Source organism: Salvia hispanica, chromosome 5, assembly GCF_029641045.1.
Source record: "Salvia hispanica isolate PSC_SH4W2 chromosome 5, Shi_PSC_v1, whole genome shotgun sequence".
Taxonomy (NCBI): Eukaryota; Viridiplantae; Streptophyta; class Magnoliopsida; order Lamiales; family Lamiaceae; genus Salvia; species Salvia hispanica.
Genome location: NC_142696.1, coordinates 24,240,794 through 24,258,678, shown reverse-complemented (window position 1 = coordinate 24,258,678; position 17,885 = coordinate 24,240,794). Strand labels below are relative to the sequence as shown.

Below are 17,885 nucleotides of genomic sequence, written 5' to 3'. Positions count from 1 at the left end.
TCACTACCATATTTTCTAATATGTTCTGTTTTCTTTTGGATTTTTCTCAAAGCTAGAGAACTAATTAGAATTAATCATTTATCCATAGATTAATTTATTTGTCTAGTACTTTATTCATTTTTGTTTTTTCACACTAGTATTTTTATACAATTAATTTTGTTTATTTTTTTTATTTATGAAAATATTGTTATTGTAACATTACAATAAAAATAATTATGTAATTACATTATAACTATAGTATATCACATTAGTAAATTTAATTTAATTGTTATGCTTTTTATTTAAAAAATATATTCTTAAATTATTTTGATGTTGACAATGTCATCGTATGTACTTTAATTTATTGCACTAATTTTCAAGTCATTTATCTCACATTATGTGAACTATTCTCACATTATGTGAATTATTCAAGTCGTGATTATCTTTTGTGTTATTAATACTAAAAATACATAACAATTGTCAATGTTAGTTTGGACCCCCCAGTATTAGAATCCTGTGTCCGCCACTGGGACGGAGGGAGTATTTTCTAAGGAATGTGATTAAATGAAAACTTTAAATATTGTACAAACTCAAAACTATGACCATTGAAAAATGTCAACAGATCACAAAAAATCATCAACAGGAAAATGTCAACAGAATTTCAATGGTAGTCAATGATTGATGTTGTGTTGATATTGTGTTGATACTGTATTGACATTAAAATCTTGGAATTTTATATTGTGTTGATATTGTATTGAAACTGTGTTGAAGCTATGTTGAGGAGTTTTGAGTTTGTACAATATATAAGTTTGCATTTTATCACTACCATATTTTCTAATATGTTCTGTTTTCTTTTGGATTTTTCTCAAAGCTAGAGAACTAATTAGAATTAATCATTTATCCATAGATTAATTTATTTGTCTAGTACTTTATTCATTTTTGTTTTTTCACACTAGTATTTTTATACAATTAATTTTGTTTATTTTTTTTATTTATGAAAATATTGTTATTGTTACATTACAATAAAAATAATTATGTAATTACATTATAACTATAGTATATCACATTAGTAAATTTAATTTAATTGTTATGCTTTTTATTTAAAAAATATATTCTTAAATTATTTCGATGTTGACAATGTCATCGTATGTACTTTAATTTATTGCACTAATTTTCAAGTCATTTATCTCACATTATGTGAACTATTCTCACATTATGTGAATTATTCAAGTCGTGATTATCTTTTGTGTTATTAATACTAAAAATACATAACAATTGTCAATGTTAGTTTGGACCCCCCAGTATTAGAATCCTGTGTCCGCCACTGGGACGGAGGGAGTATTTTCTAAGGGATGTGATTAAATGAAAACTTTAAATATTGTACAAACTCAAAACTATGACCATTGAAAAATGTCAACAGATCACAAAAAATCATCAACAGGAAAATGTCAACAGAATTTCAATGGTAGTCAATGATTGATGTTGTGTTGATATTGTGTTGATACTGTATTGACATTAAAATCTTGGAATTTTATATTGTGTTGATATTGTATTGAAACTGTGTTGAAGCTATGTTGAGGAGTTTTGAGTTTGTACAATATATAAGTTTGCATTTTATCACTACCATATTTTCTAATATGTTCTGTTTTCTTTTGGATTTTTCTCAAAGCTAGAGAACTAATTAGAATTAATCATTTATCCATAGATTAATTTATTTGTCTAGTACTTTATTCATTTTTGTTTTTTCACACTAATATTTTTATACAATTAATTTTGTTTATTTTTTTTATTTATGAAAATATTGTTATTGTAACATTACAATAAAAATAATTATGTAATTACATTATAACTATAGTATATCACATTAGTAAATTTAATTTAATTGTTACTTGACAATGTCATCGTATGTACTTTAATTTATTGCACTAATTTTCAAGTCATTTATCTCACATTATGTGAACTATTCAAGTCGTGATTATCTTTGGTGTTATTAATACTAAAAATACATAACAATTGTCAATGTTAGTTTGGACCCCCCAGTATTAGAATCCTGTGTCCGCCACTGGGACGGAGGAGTATTTTCTAAGGGATGTGATTAAATGAAAACTTTAAATATTGTACAAACTCAAAACTATGACCATTGAAAAATGTCAACAGATCACAAAAAATCATCAACAGGAAAATGTCAACAGAATTTCAATGGTAGTCAATGATTGATGTTGTGTTGATATTGTGTTGATACTGTATTGACATTAAAATCTTGAAATTTTATACTGTGTTGATATTGTATTGAAACTGTGTTGAAGCTATGTTGAGGAGTTTTGAGTTTGTACAATATATAAGTTTGCATTTTATCACTACCATATTTTCTAATATGTTCTGTTTTCTTTTGGATTTTTCTCAAAGCTAGAGAACTAATTAGAATTAATCATTTATTCATAGATTAATTTATTTTTCTAGTACTTAATTCATTTTTGTTTTTTCACACTAGTATTTTTATACAATTAATTTTGTTTATTTTTTTTATTTATGAAAATATTGTTATTGTAACATTACAATAAAAATAATTATGTAATTACATTATAACTATAGTATATCACATTAGTAAATTTAATTTAATTGTTACTTGACAATGTCATCGTATGTACTTTAATTTATTGCACTAATTTTCAAGTCATTTATCTCACATTATGTGAACTATTCAAGTCGTGATTATCTTTGGTGTTATTAATACTAAAAATATATAACAATTGTCAATGTTAGTTTGGACCCCCCAGTATTAGAATCCTGTGTCCGCCACTGGGACGGAGGGAGTATTTTCTAAGGGATGTGATTAAATGAAAACTTTAAATATTATACAAACTCAAAACTATGACCATTGAAAAATGTCAACAGATCACAAAAAATCATCAACAAGAAAATGTCAACAGAATTTCAATGGTAGTCAATGATTGATGTTGTGTTGATATTGTGTTGATACTGTATTGACATTAAAATCTTGAAATTTTATACTGTGTTGATATTGTATTGAAACTGTGTTAAAGCTATGTTGAGGAGTTTTGAGTTTGTACAATATATAAGTTTGCATTTTATCACTACCATATTTTCTAATACTTTATAATCTAGCAACTCTCCTATTCCTTCCGTTCCTTCATAGTTGAAATGGAACTTTTCGGCACGGAGTTTAAAAGAGCGATGTTTAGTGTTAGGTAAATAGAAAAACAAAATAAGAGAGGAAAAAAAAGCAAAAAGAATAAAGTAGAGAGTAAAGTAAGAGTGAATGAGAAAATTTGTTAATTATTAGTATTATTATTTATCAAAATGACTGAAATATGAATGAACTTCAAAATGGAAAAAAATTGACTCAACTATAATAATGAAACGAATAGAATACTTTGTTCTCTTTTCACTAGACATATATACACTTGAGATCCGTGTGTCACTATGCATAAGATCACATTATCGGATGACTGGAGTTTAATAATGTCCATGAATTTCAAAAATTATTGTAATATAATTCAGTTTTTTAAACACCTATTTCAGCAATTGCCGGCAAATCGTGAATTTGGTCAAATTCTGATCCATATCACAATTTTAAAAGTCAGTTTGAACACGGCGAATTTGAATATTTTTCTTAATATTTTGATAGATTCTAATTTGGGTGGAATTATATCTCAAATGACAGAACTCAACAAGAACAACACCACCCGTGAATTTTAATCCACTGTTTTAGACTCGGTTTGAATTTTAGTCCACCATTTAAAGAGTGTTTTAGACTCGGCACATGTTTAAGAAATTGCTTGACTTTGTGAATAAAAGTAAATGAGAAAGTAAGTGGAATGTGAGATCCATTTTTATAATATTAGTTTTACAATAAATTATGAGTATAAAAAGTTAGTTTTATAATAAATTGTCATTTTAGTCCGTCCGCGAATTGGAGTTCCGGTTCACTTTTACCATAAATGGTAATATGGTCTCACCTTCCACTAACTCATTTCACTCACATTTTATTTAAAACTAATATATACAAGTGGGACCTTCTTCCACCCACTTTTCTTAACATTTCTTAAAATCCGTGCCGCCAAGAAGTGAAACTTCTAATAGCGAACGGAGGGCGTAGTTTTTTAAATAATGGACAATCCAAAATATGACAAAATGATTTCTTAAATGGTGGAATGTGGTAATATCATTTTCTGAAACACACTTAACAAATAACTCAACAATTTCATATATTTGGAATGTTCGTCAAATCAACGACATATTACAAAACGGAAATCAAATTATTTTTGCGAGGAAAGCTTAGAAGAATATTAAAATTCATCAGAGTCACGACTGATTTTCAAAATTGCATTATAAATCAGGATTTGACCAAAATTTATAAAATTAATGACAATCTAACCAATCAAAATTTTCCAAGTGGACCATTTAAACTTATGGTGGTTTACTTGGGCTCATTTATGGACTTAATTGGGCTGGACTCTTGAACATTCAAAGGCCCCATAACTTATCTCAAACAATACACTTTCCGTGTGTTGGAGAATTATATAGATCCAATAACTCTTTTATAGGGTAAATGAATTAATATCAGTGTTTAGCCAAAATAATACTATGCATTAGTAATACCTAGATAGAGAATTATATATGGATATTTATAATGGTTTGATATTATAAATAAGCTTAACTTAAAGCTCAATATAAGACAAGGGCCCTAACCAATCTTACCAAAATTATAACTTTAACCATGTTTATGTAACCCACCAATTTGTCAAGTTAAGCCATGTTATATAATATACTTTACAAATTTAGATAATTTCTTTTCAATCAAACATCAAGCAAAATAAATCATATATTTACATATCTTGATATAAAACCCGTATTTCTTATCTTATTTTACTAATCTTCTCATATCTCATCTTTTTTATCAAACGAGTCCTCTAGTGCTGTTTGAGAAATGTCAATTTATACATCTAAAATGCGTGCTATTACTCAGCTCCAAAAAAGGGAAAAATGATTAATAAAATGAAACATGAAAAGGGATATCAAGGTACTTCAATTAAGATTGAATAAAGAAAAATATGTACTCTCTGGTTCTGCGGTAGTTGAGTCATTTCATTTTCCGCACTCATTTTAGAAAAATGATAATAAATAGTTAGAGTGGAGAAAAAGTAAATTAAGAAAAAGAATAATGTAAATTAGACTCTTATCTATCTTATTATATTACTTACTTTACTCTCTTTTTATTTTAAATATTATTAATATTATTTTATTAAAACGAGTGTAGAAAATAAAATGACTTATGAATGACATTCGTATGGATAAAGTATGATTTTTAGTCTAACACATTCTTAACGATAATTAAAATATTTGACTCTGGTCAATCATGGTGACGTACCTGTTTTACAAAAGTACTATGAAAAATATTTTTAAAAGAATAACTTATCTATCTCAAACAACCACTACTATATAGAGCACAATAATTTGGATCCATTTCTTCACTTGAATTACTGTGTGAGAGATAAAATACATTTTGCCTTCGCTGAAATATTAATATTATTATGGCCCAATTATGGAGTAGTAACAATTTGTTGGAAGTCTATGCCTTTATAGATTACTCTATTTTAATTTCAAAATTTTATAAAAGTATATTAGAAATAGACCACTCACCCCTTAAAAGGTCTCATAAGGGGGAGGATTATCCACACTTATATAGATTAGATTGGATCATTATCAAGTCGATGTGGGACAGAATTGAGAGAATTTAACACGCCCCCTCACGTGTGGGCCGGAAAGGACATCGGTCTTCCATCACGTGGGTAGGCAATGCAAGAGATAAGAGAGAACCATCATCGACGTGGGCCGGAAAGGACATCGGTCTTCCACTCGTGAGGTAGATAAGAAATAAAGAGAAATCCATCATCGACTTGGGCCCGCTCTGATACCATATTAGAAATGGGCCACTCACCACTTAAAAGAGCAAAATGAGTGCAGTGATCGTGGAGTGGTTGATCCAAATGTTGAAAACCCTACATTCGCCGAGCCAGCGCCCACCAAGAAGGGTAGATCAAAGAAGGCGTTGAAGCCTAAAGCTGTCTCGTCAAATGAGGCCTTTTAAGGGGTGAGTGGTCCATTTCTAATAAAGTATTCCAAAGGGGTTAATTGATAGGAACCTATAAATTTTGTTTTATTTTAAAAAGGAACTGATTTTATTCCGCAACCCAACAGGGTTGACTTAAAATTAAGTTGACCCAAAAATGTGTGATTCAATATTTTAAAGTTAAACTTGTCATTTCACTATTTGGTATTCTGCTTTAATTATTAACATAATAATAAAAGATGATAATTATTTAGAAATATATGTATTCTCATCTCGCTTAGAGTTAATTTTAAGTCAATATAACACTCATTTGTGTATGTATTCATTTATTAATAGATATAAAGCTATCAAAAAGAATATTCTGTATTAGTTTTGTAAAATCATAAATTTTTCAAGCAAGATTTGGCCCAAAACCTGAAGTTATTGTCAATTTATAATCCAAAAAATACTTGCCCCATTTATGATAGCCAATTTCTTGAATGGTACCACAATTTAGGTGGAATTATTGTGTAAAATAAAGTAGAGTGTAAATGTAAATTTAATATTTTTAGAAAATAGAAAAGAGAAATTTATTTCCAAGGTTGAGACAAATTACGAAAAAGAAATATTGACATCTTGCATACGAAATGAATATAACATAAATTACTCATAATCGAATAGTTAGACAACCCGACTAACCAGATTGTCTTCGTCAACAAATCTAGATCGCATCCATATTTTGGATGCTAAAAAGTCATTTTGACAATCTGAAATCTAATTCATTAATTTCTAACACAATAAAAATGTAATTAACCATGATAATGATACTCCCTCCGTCCCAAGATAAGTGACTTGTATTCCTTTTTGGGGTGTCCCACTATAAGTGACCTATTTCCATTTTTAGCAAAAAATCATCTCTCTTACTTTATTCTCCATCTACTTTATTCTCTCTTCTCTCCTCTACTTTTCCCTCTCTCATACTTTACTCTCTCCACTTTAACTTATTTAAATATCATTCCTTAAATCCCGTGCCCAAAAAAAGTAGGTCACTTGCAGGGAGTATATTACTTCATTAAAAGCAACTATTATTAAAAATCAGATGAAATAATTCTATTGGTCTAGCCCATAACAAGAATTCTTGTGACCAGTCCAACATGGGGCCATGAGTTGTTACATTGATAGTACATCTTTATTAAATATTCTATATTATTTTAATTTTTTAAATAATTTAAGACATGTCTTCATGCGTCCGTGTGTATGTGTTTGTCCTTATAGAAGACTTTTTATATAAGTCAATGCACGCATTTTATGCATATTTTACTTGAATATCATTTATAAAAAAATGTTCTTCATTAATTTCACATTTAGTAGTATTATTTATTTTATTTTATTAGTAAATTCTAATACTATAAAACTATCATCGATAATATTACGCTTATTAAATTTATAAACTCAAAATTCAATTTATCATTATATTAATTTATTCTGAACTCAAACTTTGGTTTTTTGAATATTTTATAAATTTGATAACATTAACAATTACTGTATATAAAATTTTTAAAATCAAAAAAAATAGTATATAAAATTAAACAAATAATGATACTCAGTGCCACATATCGAATATAACTTCGTGGTAATCTCCATTCAATATTACTACTGCATAAAATTCATTTTGGTCAAACTACACTATTCCACTACATCACTATGTATGTAATCAATTATGGCGTTATATAGTTGGTAATTAGATAATAAAACACCATTTAACATTGAAGTCATTATTATTTGATCAATACTTATTTATGAAAAGTGTTGACATAACCATGATTAAAATATTATATTCGATTACCAAAAATAAACTCATTAGTACCCACCACTTAGAAAAAACTAAAGCAAGAAGTGATAAACTGATGATAATGACCAGATTTCTAAATTTTTCATGGTTTCAAAATAATCACCCTCAAATAGTCAAATCGAACCCCGCAGGGCAGTTGCATCTATGTTAAATTTCATAATTTTTCTGACTAATTTTCAAAGTTATGGGACACATTTGGATTTGACCAGATTTCTTAATTTTTCTGGAAATTTTCCCAACATTAAAAATAGAATGGCCTGAGTAGAGCAGGCGATACATTCCAAAAGTATGACATTAAGGCATCATATCTCTATCAGTATATTAGGTGCAACACAGACAAATTCCATAACAATATTCAGAAAATAAGAGATGACTTTTTTTTGTTGCCATGAAAAGTCTTATCTTCATACTCTCTATATTAAGCATTGGTAATCTTGCAAGTTGCAATCAATCCCTTCAAACTTCACCCTTAATCAAGAATCCTCACATAAACTCACATCCTCATCATCTGATTGTATTCGAAAATGCCAGTCGACGACACGAAGTTGGTGAAGCAGCTCGAGGGGCCAATGCCGTGGATAGGAGCGTATGCAGCCGTGGCGTCAACGCTCTGCACGCTCGCCATGGCTGCCGACATCTTCCATGGGCTCCGGAGCAGGAAATACTGGTTCCCATCCAAATACTTCTCCCTAAATTCCGCCTTCCTGTCGTTGCTGGCGGTGGCGATGAAGCTACCGGTGGATCTCACCACCAAGATGTACTCTGTCACAGACCGTCTCGCGAAGGTCAGCAGCCTCGCCTTCATGTCGATTGTCATGGCTAATTTCTTGACGTCGCTGGGGTCCATGGACAACAAGAGCTTGGTGACGAACGTGGTGGCTCTGAGCATTCTGGTGATCACCATCGCGGGAAACGTGTGCATCCAGATCATCCAAATGCGGTCCTATCTCAACGCGAGGCGCATGTTTCTGGAAGAATCTGTGGCTATGGGGTTGATGCTGTTGTTGCTGGTCATGGTCATATCATCTGCTCTAACAATCCTGTCCACCAAGCAGTATCTCGAGACGAGGTACCATGACACGCGTAACTCAGCAGTGGCCGAAGAAGAATCTTTGGTGGATGCGAGGAGAGAAAGCACGAAGAAACTGAGGGTGTTGATCAAGAAATACTGGGTGATGGCGGAGACCAGTAGCCCTCAGTTCGTGATAGCTCGTTCCGTGACAAGCACCGTGTCAGGCATCGTGAGCTTGACCATTGCTGTTATTCTGGTGGAGGCCGTGGTACGGATTGCGATCCGGGAGGGGTTATTCGATCAAACGCTTTCGAGTTACAAGGAGTCAACCATAGGGGTTGTGCTGTCGCATACTATTGGAGTGGTCGTGGGTACCGTTGCTCCGGCATCAAGATGGCTCGTCGCCATAAGGTATAGAACCTCATCCAGCTGCATAAACACAATGAAAAATGCATTAACTGTTGAGGATTACTGGACTCTGAAGCTAGTGGAATGGAGACAGAGGTCATTATCTGCAAAAATCCAACATCTCAAAAGTAGAAAAATACTCCATGCTCTCAAAGGACTAATTCTGGTACTCAGCATTTCTACTCAACATCTAATTGTTCGGGCGAGCAAACTAGTCCTTGCTGTCTCCACCTGCGCGACAAAGCCAATCAAATCCTGCCTCGACTACATCACAAGTTCAAAGGGGAGGCAAGTTTCTGACGAGGTGGACCTCAGGCGCTACGTTATTCAGCTCGATGGAGAGGCGGAGCTGCCAGCAGAAACACTGAGCAACATCCTCAAAGAGGTGGATGCAAACATCAAGAGAGGTCAGAAGAGGAAAACAAGAAACCTACTGAATCTTCTGTCCAAATCTCGCAACTTCAAAGGGGTGACAGAGTTCGACAGCCATCAAGTTCCGCCTCTGCATCCTCAACAACTCCCTTATTGCTGGTCTCTGCCCATCGCCACTCTGGCCTGCATTGCACAAACGATCCCGAATGTTGAAAGGGAGAAATCGGAGAGTCTGATTCGCGGAGTCATTGAAGGGCTCCGCTATGTGAAGTTCATAGACAAACTACTAGACAGTAAAAGCCAGTTAGCGAAGATAAGAGCAGCAGCAGACGCAGTGAGCATAGACGTTGAGTTTCGCAGCAGGTGGCAGAACAAGGATCTCAGTGAGAAATCATTGAGAGGGAAGAATGCAGAAGAAATACTAAACCAATTCCATCAAGATTCTAAAGCAAAAGTCGAGAAGTTCGTGTCTAATTCCAAATACTGCCTAGTGCAAAACCGAGCATACTGGACCCCAGAGGCCATTGCAGACAACGCAATGTACAGGATGAGCAAAACAATTCTGCTCAACCACGGAGGCGACAAAACTCATGAGCAACTGTTCGAGACAATATCCATCATGATAGCGGACATACTGGCAGCGTGCCTCACGAATCTACCACGAGCAATCACCATCAAATGCCACCGTGATGCCATTGAGGAGAGGGAGAAGGGTGTGCGAAAAGCAGCTAAATATCTAGGTGAAACGGAGGAGATCATTGAACTACTACAGCAACACGAATTTCCTATCCTCGACCCTAGTAAGGCAGCTTACATCGAAGAATGGCGAGCATTGACCAGACTGAAGGATAGGGAAAATCAACATGAACATGAGAATTGCATTTTCATCAACATTGAGGATTAGTTAAACAACTCTCTCCATGTAATCTACTTCAATTTTCTCGTTACAAGTTTTGAATAAGAGATAACAATATCTGATTTCAGCAGCCATAGCTAAAACTAAAAAAGCATCAGACCAAAATGTTAGCCTCAATTTAACTAAAGGCAGCTTATATCGAAGAACGGAAAACATTGATCGGACTGGAAGACAGGAACAATCCACATAAACAGGGGAATTGCATTTCCATCAACATTGAGGATTAGTTAAACAACTCTATGTAATCTACTTCAATTTTGATTTCCCATTACAAGCTTTGATTAACGATATCTGATTTCAGCAGCCATAGCAGAAACTAAAAGCATCATATCAAAAACTAAAGGCAGCTTACATTAAAGAACGGCGAAAATTGATCGGATCGGAAGATAAGGACGATCCACGTGAACAGGAGAATCGCATTTCCGTCAACATTGGGGATTAGTTAAATAGGCAGGGTTTATCTATATAATCTACTTCAATTTCGTTTTCAGCAGCAATGGCTTGAATTGAAAGCATCATATCAAAATGTGAACCTCAATTAAATGCATTTCATGAATGAATCACGAGAAGGAAACGGTACTAGTAATTAGCCGTCACTCGCCGTCCGTCCATCCCCGCGTTTGATCTCGCCGGATTCCGTCGATTGCGAACGCAGCTTCCCTCCAATTTGATTAGAGAAAGAAAACTCGAGTCCTCGAAATTTTTAGCAGCCTTCTGTTTTCGGCTCAAATAGTTTTTCAAATATTTTCCCAGCTAAAAAGGGCCCTTAAAATGAGCTAAAAGCCTTTATTTTCGGCCCATTGCCTCAAAATTCGCGGCCCATTTTTAGTTGACTCTTCACCCTCGTTCAAACGCACGGATTCAGTGCATGGAATCAATAAAAAAATATCAGTCACATATCTTCAAATATTTTGTAAACCTCAAAAAATTCGGAAAATTGAAGAGGTACAAAATGAGAATTGTTATATATGAAACAGTATTCATACATCAATTAATGTTCAAAAAAGGCACGAGTAACACAAGCAAAGCGAAACGTCGAACACCTTCTACGTACAAGATTTTGGGTTCGAACATCCAACAATAGTAGATTACTTTTACCTTAGACACGCTGATTAATTCGAAACAAAATTCAGGAAACTCGTCGAACAAATTCCAAATGGTTAAAATAATTAATTGGGAATGAGATTATCTTATTACAGTGAGAGATTTGCCAAAAATAAAAAGAGACTACTTTATGTAACGTAGTACTCCCTCTGTCCCATAAAAGTTGAGTCGTATTCCTTTTTAGTCCGTCCCAACAAAGTTGAGTCATTTCCTTTTTTAACAAAAGACAAAACATCCAATCACTCTTACTTTATTCTTTCATTTACTTTACTCTCTCTTATCTTTCCTACTTTTTTCATCTCTCCTATTTATTTAATATACATTCTTAATCTCCGTGCCCAAAAGTTTTGTCTCAACTTTTATGGGACGGAGGGAGTAGCAAATAGAAAAAACAAGACTATTAGCTTAAGACATGAAGGTATTATGGAGTACTATTTAAAAGTTGTCAATTTATACATCTAAATTTCTCTCATTAGCCTATTTCCCAACCTCACTTAATACTCCCTCCGTCCCATTAAAAATGAAATGTTTTCCTTTTCTGTTTGTCCCATTAAAAATGAAACGTTTCCTAAAATGGAAATAACTCTATCTCTACTTTTTCATTTCTCTTACTTTACTCTCTCTTCTTTAACTCACAAAACAAAACTGCATAAAATCCCGTGCCGATTTCCAAATGTTTCATTTTAAGTGGGACGGAGGGAGTATAAATTTTGAGAGTTGACTTAGGTCAATCAATAACGTAATCCATGCCAAATTTTCCTCTCTCAGTACAAAATGCATGCAATGACGATCCAGACAGACAACTTGTGGGCAACATATAATGAAAAAGGTTGTTGATAACGTCGAAATGCAGAAGTAGTGGGGCGATTTGTTGATAAAAGATGTTGGATGTAAACCGAGAGTTGAACCCCAGTTCTAAAGGATTATGGTGAAACTGTTGCACCAGTCAATGCCAGCTTCAAACAAAGGCTAATTTTAATGAAATTTTTCGAGCTTCACGGCATCGACCCACCTGGATCCGCCACATGCTCCTAACACAACACCACTTACAATTTTACAAAGTTTGAAATCTTAAATAAAGATAACATAAGAATGTTGTTGATGGTGAGACCATTGATTTGTTGTTTACCAATAAAAAGCCGGAATAGCCTGTTGACATCATTAGGGCCAATGCTACATTATGAAGCATTTATTTCAAAGTTATGTACTACAATGTGATGAAAGGATAGGAACTCGTCAAGTACATCCAGCTCATTTATTAGACATATATCGACCACATGACGAAGTCATTAATATCTACGCATAAAAATTGTTGTAGACCGTACCAAAATAAAGAGATAGGTAAGGATTTCTGATAAGGAGTAGTAGTGTAGTATAAACAAAAAGTCGCCGGATCATGACAAAATCCAATTGAAACTACGTACTATAGTCGTTAATATAAAAGCAAAAGATCCATTTGATCAATCTATACTGCCAAGAAATAACTCAATCCTAACAATTAATTATTACTAAAACTAATTTTAAAAAAACTAATTTTAATTTGGTCAGAATTTCAAATCTACTATCGGAAAAGTCCATGGCTTTTCTATCCACTATTTAAGTTCATGCAAATAAGTTCGTGATTTTAGGGACTAACAGAAATCCGATGCTCCTTACTCGAGTCACAGCCACCTCTACATTCGTGATCGCCCCCAAACTCGTCTCCTCCATCTCCATCTCCATCTCCATCTCCATCTGCATTGAACTCATCACCTATCTCCTGCAGCTCCGCGCCTGTACTCTCCATCTCCGGTGTCATCACACCATCCATCTCCATCTCCGACTGCATTGCGCCTGAACTCATCATATCCCTCTCCTGCAGCATCGCGCTCCGCCATTCCTCAACATACGCAGCAGCAGCGGCATTCAATCCAGCTGGCAGACCGCGATTGGCTGAAATAGTGAGAATCTCTTCACTTCTCCCCAATAGAATAGCAGCCTGCCGCACGCTCCTCTCTCTCACTTCAATCCCTTTTAGGTGACACTTGTCCTCTATCACCCGCCCTAAATTGGTGAAACACGCCGCCAAAATGTCCGCGATCATCCTACTCAACCGATCAAACACTTCCCCACCATCTCCGATAGCGTTCTCCTCATCACAGCTGTTCAAAATCGTGGTGCTGATCCTATACATTGAGTTCGCCGCGATGATGCTTGGCTCCCAGTTCGCAGGGTTGGACATAGGGCATTCCGGCACGTCTGTTTCCAAAACAGACGCCACCGTTTTTCCCTCACGCGCTAGCCTCTCCAGCGCGTGTTTACTGGTTGAACTGTTTGCACCGATCTCAGCTAGGTCGATTTCCTGCCATTTTCGAAACAGATCGACCCTCAGCCACAAATCAGCAGCTTTGGTTGTATTCTTCCACTCTTCATCACTGTAAAAGCTATCCTCCACAGTCTTCAGCAACAGAAGGCCGTCACTTACAACTTTCACGAGGTGATCTACCTTGCTCTTTTCGACTCGAGGCAGTGCGGATGCGAGCGTGAACACCGCGAGAGACCAGGAGCTCTTCGGCTCCTTCCCGTGTATGCTTTCAACGTCAAGGCTGTCGAATTCAGCCACGCCTCTGAAGGATGAATCGCGAATAAATTCGATTAGGTTCGTAGGCTTCTTCCTTCTAGACGCTTCTAGAACTTTATCCACCTGCTTCGGGATTCTCCGAAGCATGTAGTCCGGCAAATCCGCCTCCCCCTCGAGAAAATGAGGCCTCACGTTTGGTAAATATTCGCAGACGGAAACCGAAGTCATCTTCTGGATAGCGCAGCGTGAGATTACTAAAACCAGCTTGTTAAACAGAACAACACAGAATTGAGCTTTGCTGATTAGGCACACAACGCATCTTCTCACGTTGTAGAGAAATCTTCTGCATTTGTGGTGTTTAATCAATTGATGAATTGGAGAATCCTGGCAGTCTAGAAGCTTCCGAATCCAGTAATCCTCGACTGTGAATTGGATCCTGAAGCTTCTGTAATCAGAGAGTCCGAATCGGACGGCTGTGAACCATCGGAATGAAGTCAAGATCGTGCCGAAAATCACTCCGATGGTCTGCACTAGTAGAATCCATTCCGTGGAGCAGCCGTAGCTGGACCCGGTCTGGCTGAGGCTATTGTGCGCCACCCCAGTGCGCACAATAGCCTCAGCTAGGAAAGAGCGTTTCCGAGGCAGATGACGCCTGCGGAAGCGCAGGCGGAGGAGCGAGCAATCACAAACTGAGGGCTGCCCGTCTCCGCCATCACCCAATACTTTTCCACCATTTTCCTCAGCTTCTCAACCACCGCCTCCTCCTCCTTGTCGGAACATTCATCTTTTGCGGATCGGTTGTGATTCTCCTGATATTTAGTCTCGAGGCATTTTTTCGCGGTGAGCGCCATGATGGCCGTGGAGACGAGGACGAGGACGAGGAGGAGCATGAGGCCGAGGGCGAGGATCTCCTCGGGCAAGAGGAGGCAGTGGTCGAGGCACGACCACGTCCCGATGATCTGGATGCAGAAATCAGCGATGACGGTCAAGATCAGGATGGTCAACGCAGCGACGTTGACCAGAATGTCTCGGTCGGTCATGCAGCCGAGCGAGGGGACGAAGTTGGCGACGGCGGTGGAGGTGAGTGCGAGGCTGCTGATCTTGGCGAGGCGGTCGATGGCGGCGGTCATGTTAGTGGTGAGGTCGACGGGGAGCTTGAGGGCTACCGAGAGGAGGGCGAGGGTGGTGGCGTTGAGGGAGAAGTAGTTGGAGGGGAACCACAGCTTCTTGGACCGGAAGCCGTGAATGAGATCGGCCAAGATTGCCACGGCGCAAGCGAGTGAGGCGAGAGCGACGTACATGCCGATCAACGGCATTGGCGCTTCGAGCATCTCTCGCATCCAAGACTCGTCCGTGGTTGTCGTCATTAATGGTTATTTTTCGATGGCACGAGTACTGTAAATTGTACTACTAAGATGTAAGAGTGTGTTTGCTTTCTTTTTCAAGTTGTAGGACATTCTTCACTGCTTGTTGTTGATCGAGGGGCTTGTGTTGTGGGGTAAATTTATAAGCTTAGCAACGTAATACTCCGAAAGGTTTCGTGGAATTGTGGAGTTTGGCTTATGCATTGTCCCAACCGTTGATCTTATTTCTTAGATGCGGAATTCTCCCATAATTGACTCTGGTCAGTTAATAGGTGTATGTATGTAGTAGCTAAGGGTGGAAAGGTATCATGGCTACCCAACCCGAAACAAATTGGGTATCAAATCCGAAAATCGTATGAAATACCTACTCGATACCCGATCCGATATATTTTAGGGTACTCAAATACCCACTCCTTGTATCCAAATCCGATGAATCATGCACTTATATATCTTTCTTTTTACAGGGGTGTGATCAATTGCTAACTTTCTTAAGTTGTTAACTTGCTAACTCATCAACGCAGTGTATTAAAAATATCAACACGATGACATTACACAGTGTATTATGTGTTGACATTTTGATGTCACCGTGTTGATATTTTTAATACACTATATTGATGAATTAACAGAATTAGCAATTTAAATAGTTAGTCATATAACGCACCCCTCTTTTTAGATATGTTAATATGGGAGTGTTATATTGCTAACTCAATACCTAATTGCTAACTACAACTAAATAATAGCCATTAGATATTCAAATTAAGGGCCTAGATCATCAACCACGAAATGTCAATACGATCAACAAAAAACGTCAATAAAGCCATAGGATTAATTCCATAAAATATCAATAGGGGTATTAATGTCAATTAACTACATGTTTAGTTATAACTAACTTTTAAAAGAAATCCCAAAATGTTAAATTCATATAACATATACTCCCTCCGTCCCATTAAAAATGCAACGTTTGCTTTTGCGCACTTGTTTTGAAAAAGTTATAATAAATAACTAAAGTGGTGAAAAAATAAAGCAAGAGAGAGAATTATGTAGAGGAAAGTCTCCTTTATATTATTCTCATTTTTACTTTATTTTTTCTCTAATTTAACTATTTATTATTATTTTTTTAAAACATGTGTGAAAAAGCAAACGTTTCATTTCTAATGGGACAGAGGGAGTATCAAATTAAAGATAATTTTATAAGGATTCCAACGATATCATACATGCATATGTTCCGACGTCAAAATTTGAAAAAAAATTCGAAATTTTTTCAATTTTTTTGTAAAGCAGAAATGCCAACATACTATATAAAATATATCAATATAATACATGTAGAATGTCAATATAAGTAATGGGTTAACATTCTTAAAGCATTGTGTTGATATTTCCGAAACACTATATTAACATTTTCATCTAAAACCCTAATTTAGCGTTTTTTTTTATCTTTTTTGATTTTATTAATAAAAACGAAAATTACACGTGGCAAATTGTAGACCATACGTTTTCTAAAATCCTATGGCCTTAAATTAGTTGTAGTTAGCAATTAAGTGATTAGTTAGCAATTGATCACTCCCCTATGTTAATAACTAGGAGTAATTGTTTTATGGAGAGTGTTATATTGCTAACTCAATACCTCATTGCTAACTACAACTAAATAATAGCCATTAGATATTCAAATTAAGGGCCTAGATCATCAACCAAGAAATATCAATACGATAAAAAAAACGTCAATAAAGGCATAGGATTAATTCCATAAAATATCAATAGGGGTATTAATGTCAATTAACTACATGTTTAGTTATAACTAACTTTTAAAAGAAATCCCAAAACTTTAAATTCATATAACATATATCAAGTTAAAGATAATTTTATAAGGATTCCAACGATATCATCTATGCATATGTTCCGACGTCAAAATTTGAAAAAAAATTCAAAAATTTTTCAATTTTTTCGTAAAGCAGAAATGTCAACATACTATATAAAATATGTCAATATAATACATGTAGAATGTCAATATAAGCAATGGGTTAACATTCTTAAAGCATCGTGTTGACATTCTCAAAGCATTGTGTTGATATTTCCGAAACACTATATTGACATTTTCATCTAAAATCCTAATTTGGCGTTTTTTTTATCTTTTTTTATTTTATTAATAAAAACGAAAATTACACATGGCAAATTGTAGACCACACATCTTCTAAAATCCTATGGCCTTAAATTAGTTGTAGTTAGCAATGAGGTATTGAGTTAGCAA

The 17,885-nt window shown here is 35.2% G+C and overlaps 2 protein-coding genes across 2 annotated transcripts; one reads left to right on the top strand and one right to left on the bottom strand.

The window, feature by feature from the left end:
• The first annotated feature begins 8,428 nt into the window (after positions 1-8,428).
• LOC125189656 (uncharacterized) lies at positions 8,429-10,600 on the top strand. Its single transcript, XM_048086910.2, has one exon. It carries the CDS (start codon positions 8,429-8,431, stop codon positions 10,598-10,600), a length of 2,172 nt encoding a protein of 723 aa, XP_047942867.2.
• A 2,740-nt stretch (positions 10,601-13,340) lies between these two features.
• LOC148926488 (uncharacterized) lies at positions 13,341-14,504 on the bottom strand. The gene has a single exon (XM_089059149.1). The coding sequence runs from the start codon at positions 14,502-14,504 to the stop codon at positions 13,341-13,343; it is 1,164 nt and encodes a 387-aa protein (XP_088915275.1).
• Positions 14,505-17,885: the final 3,381 nt, after the last annotated feature.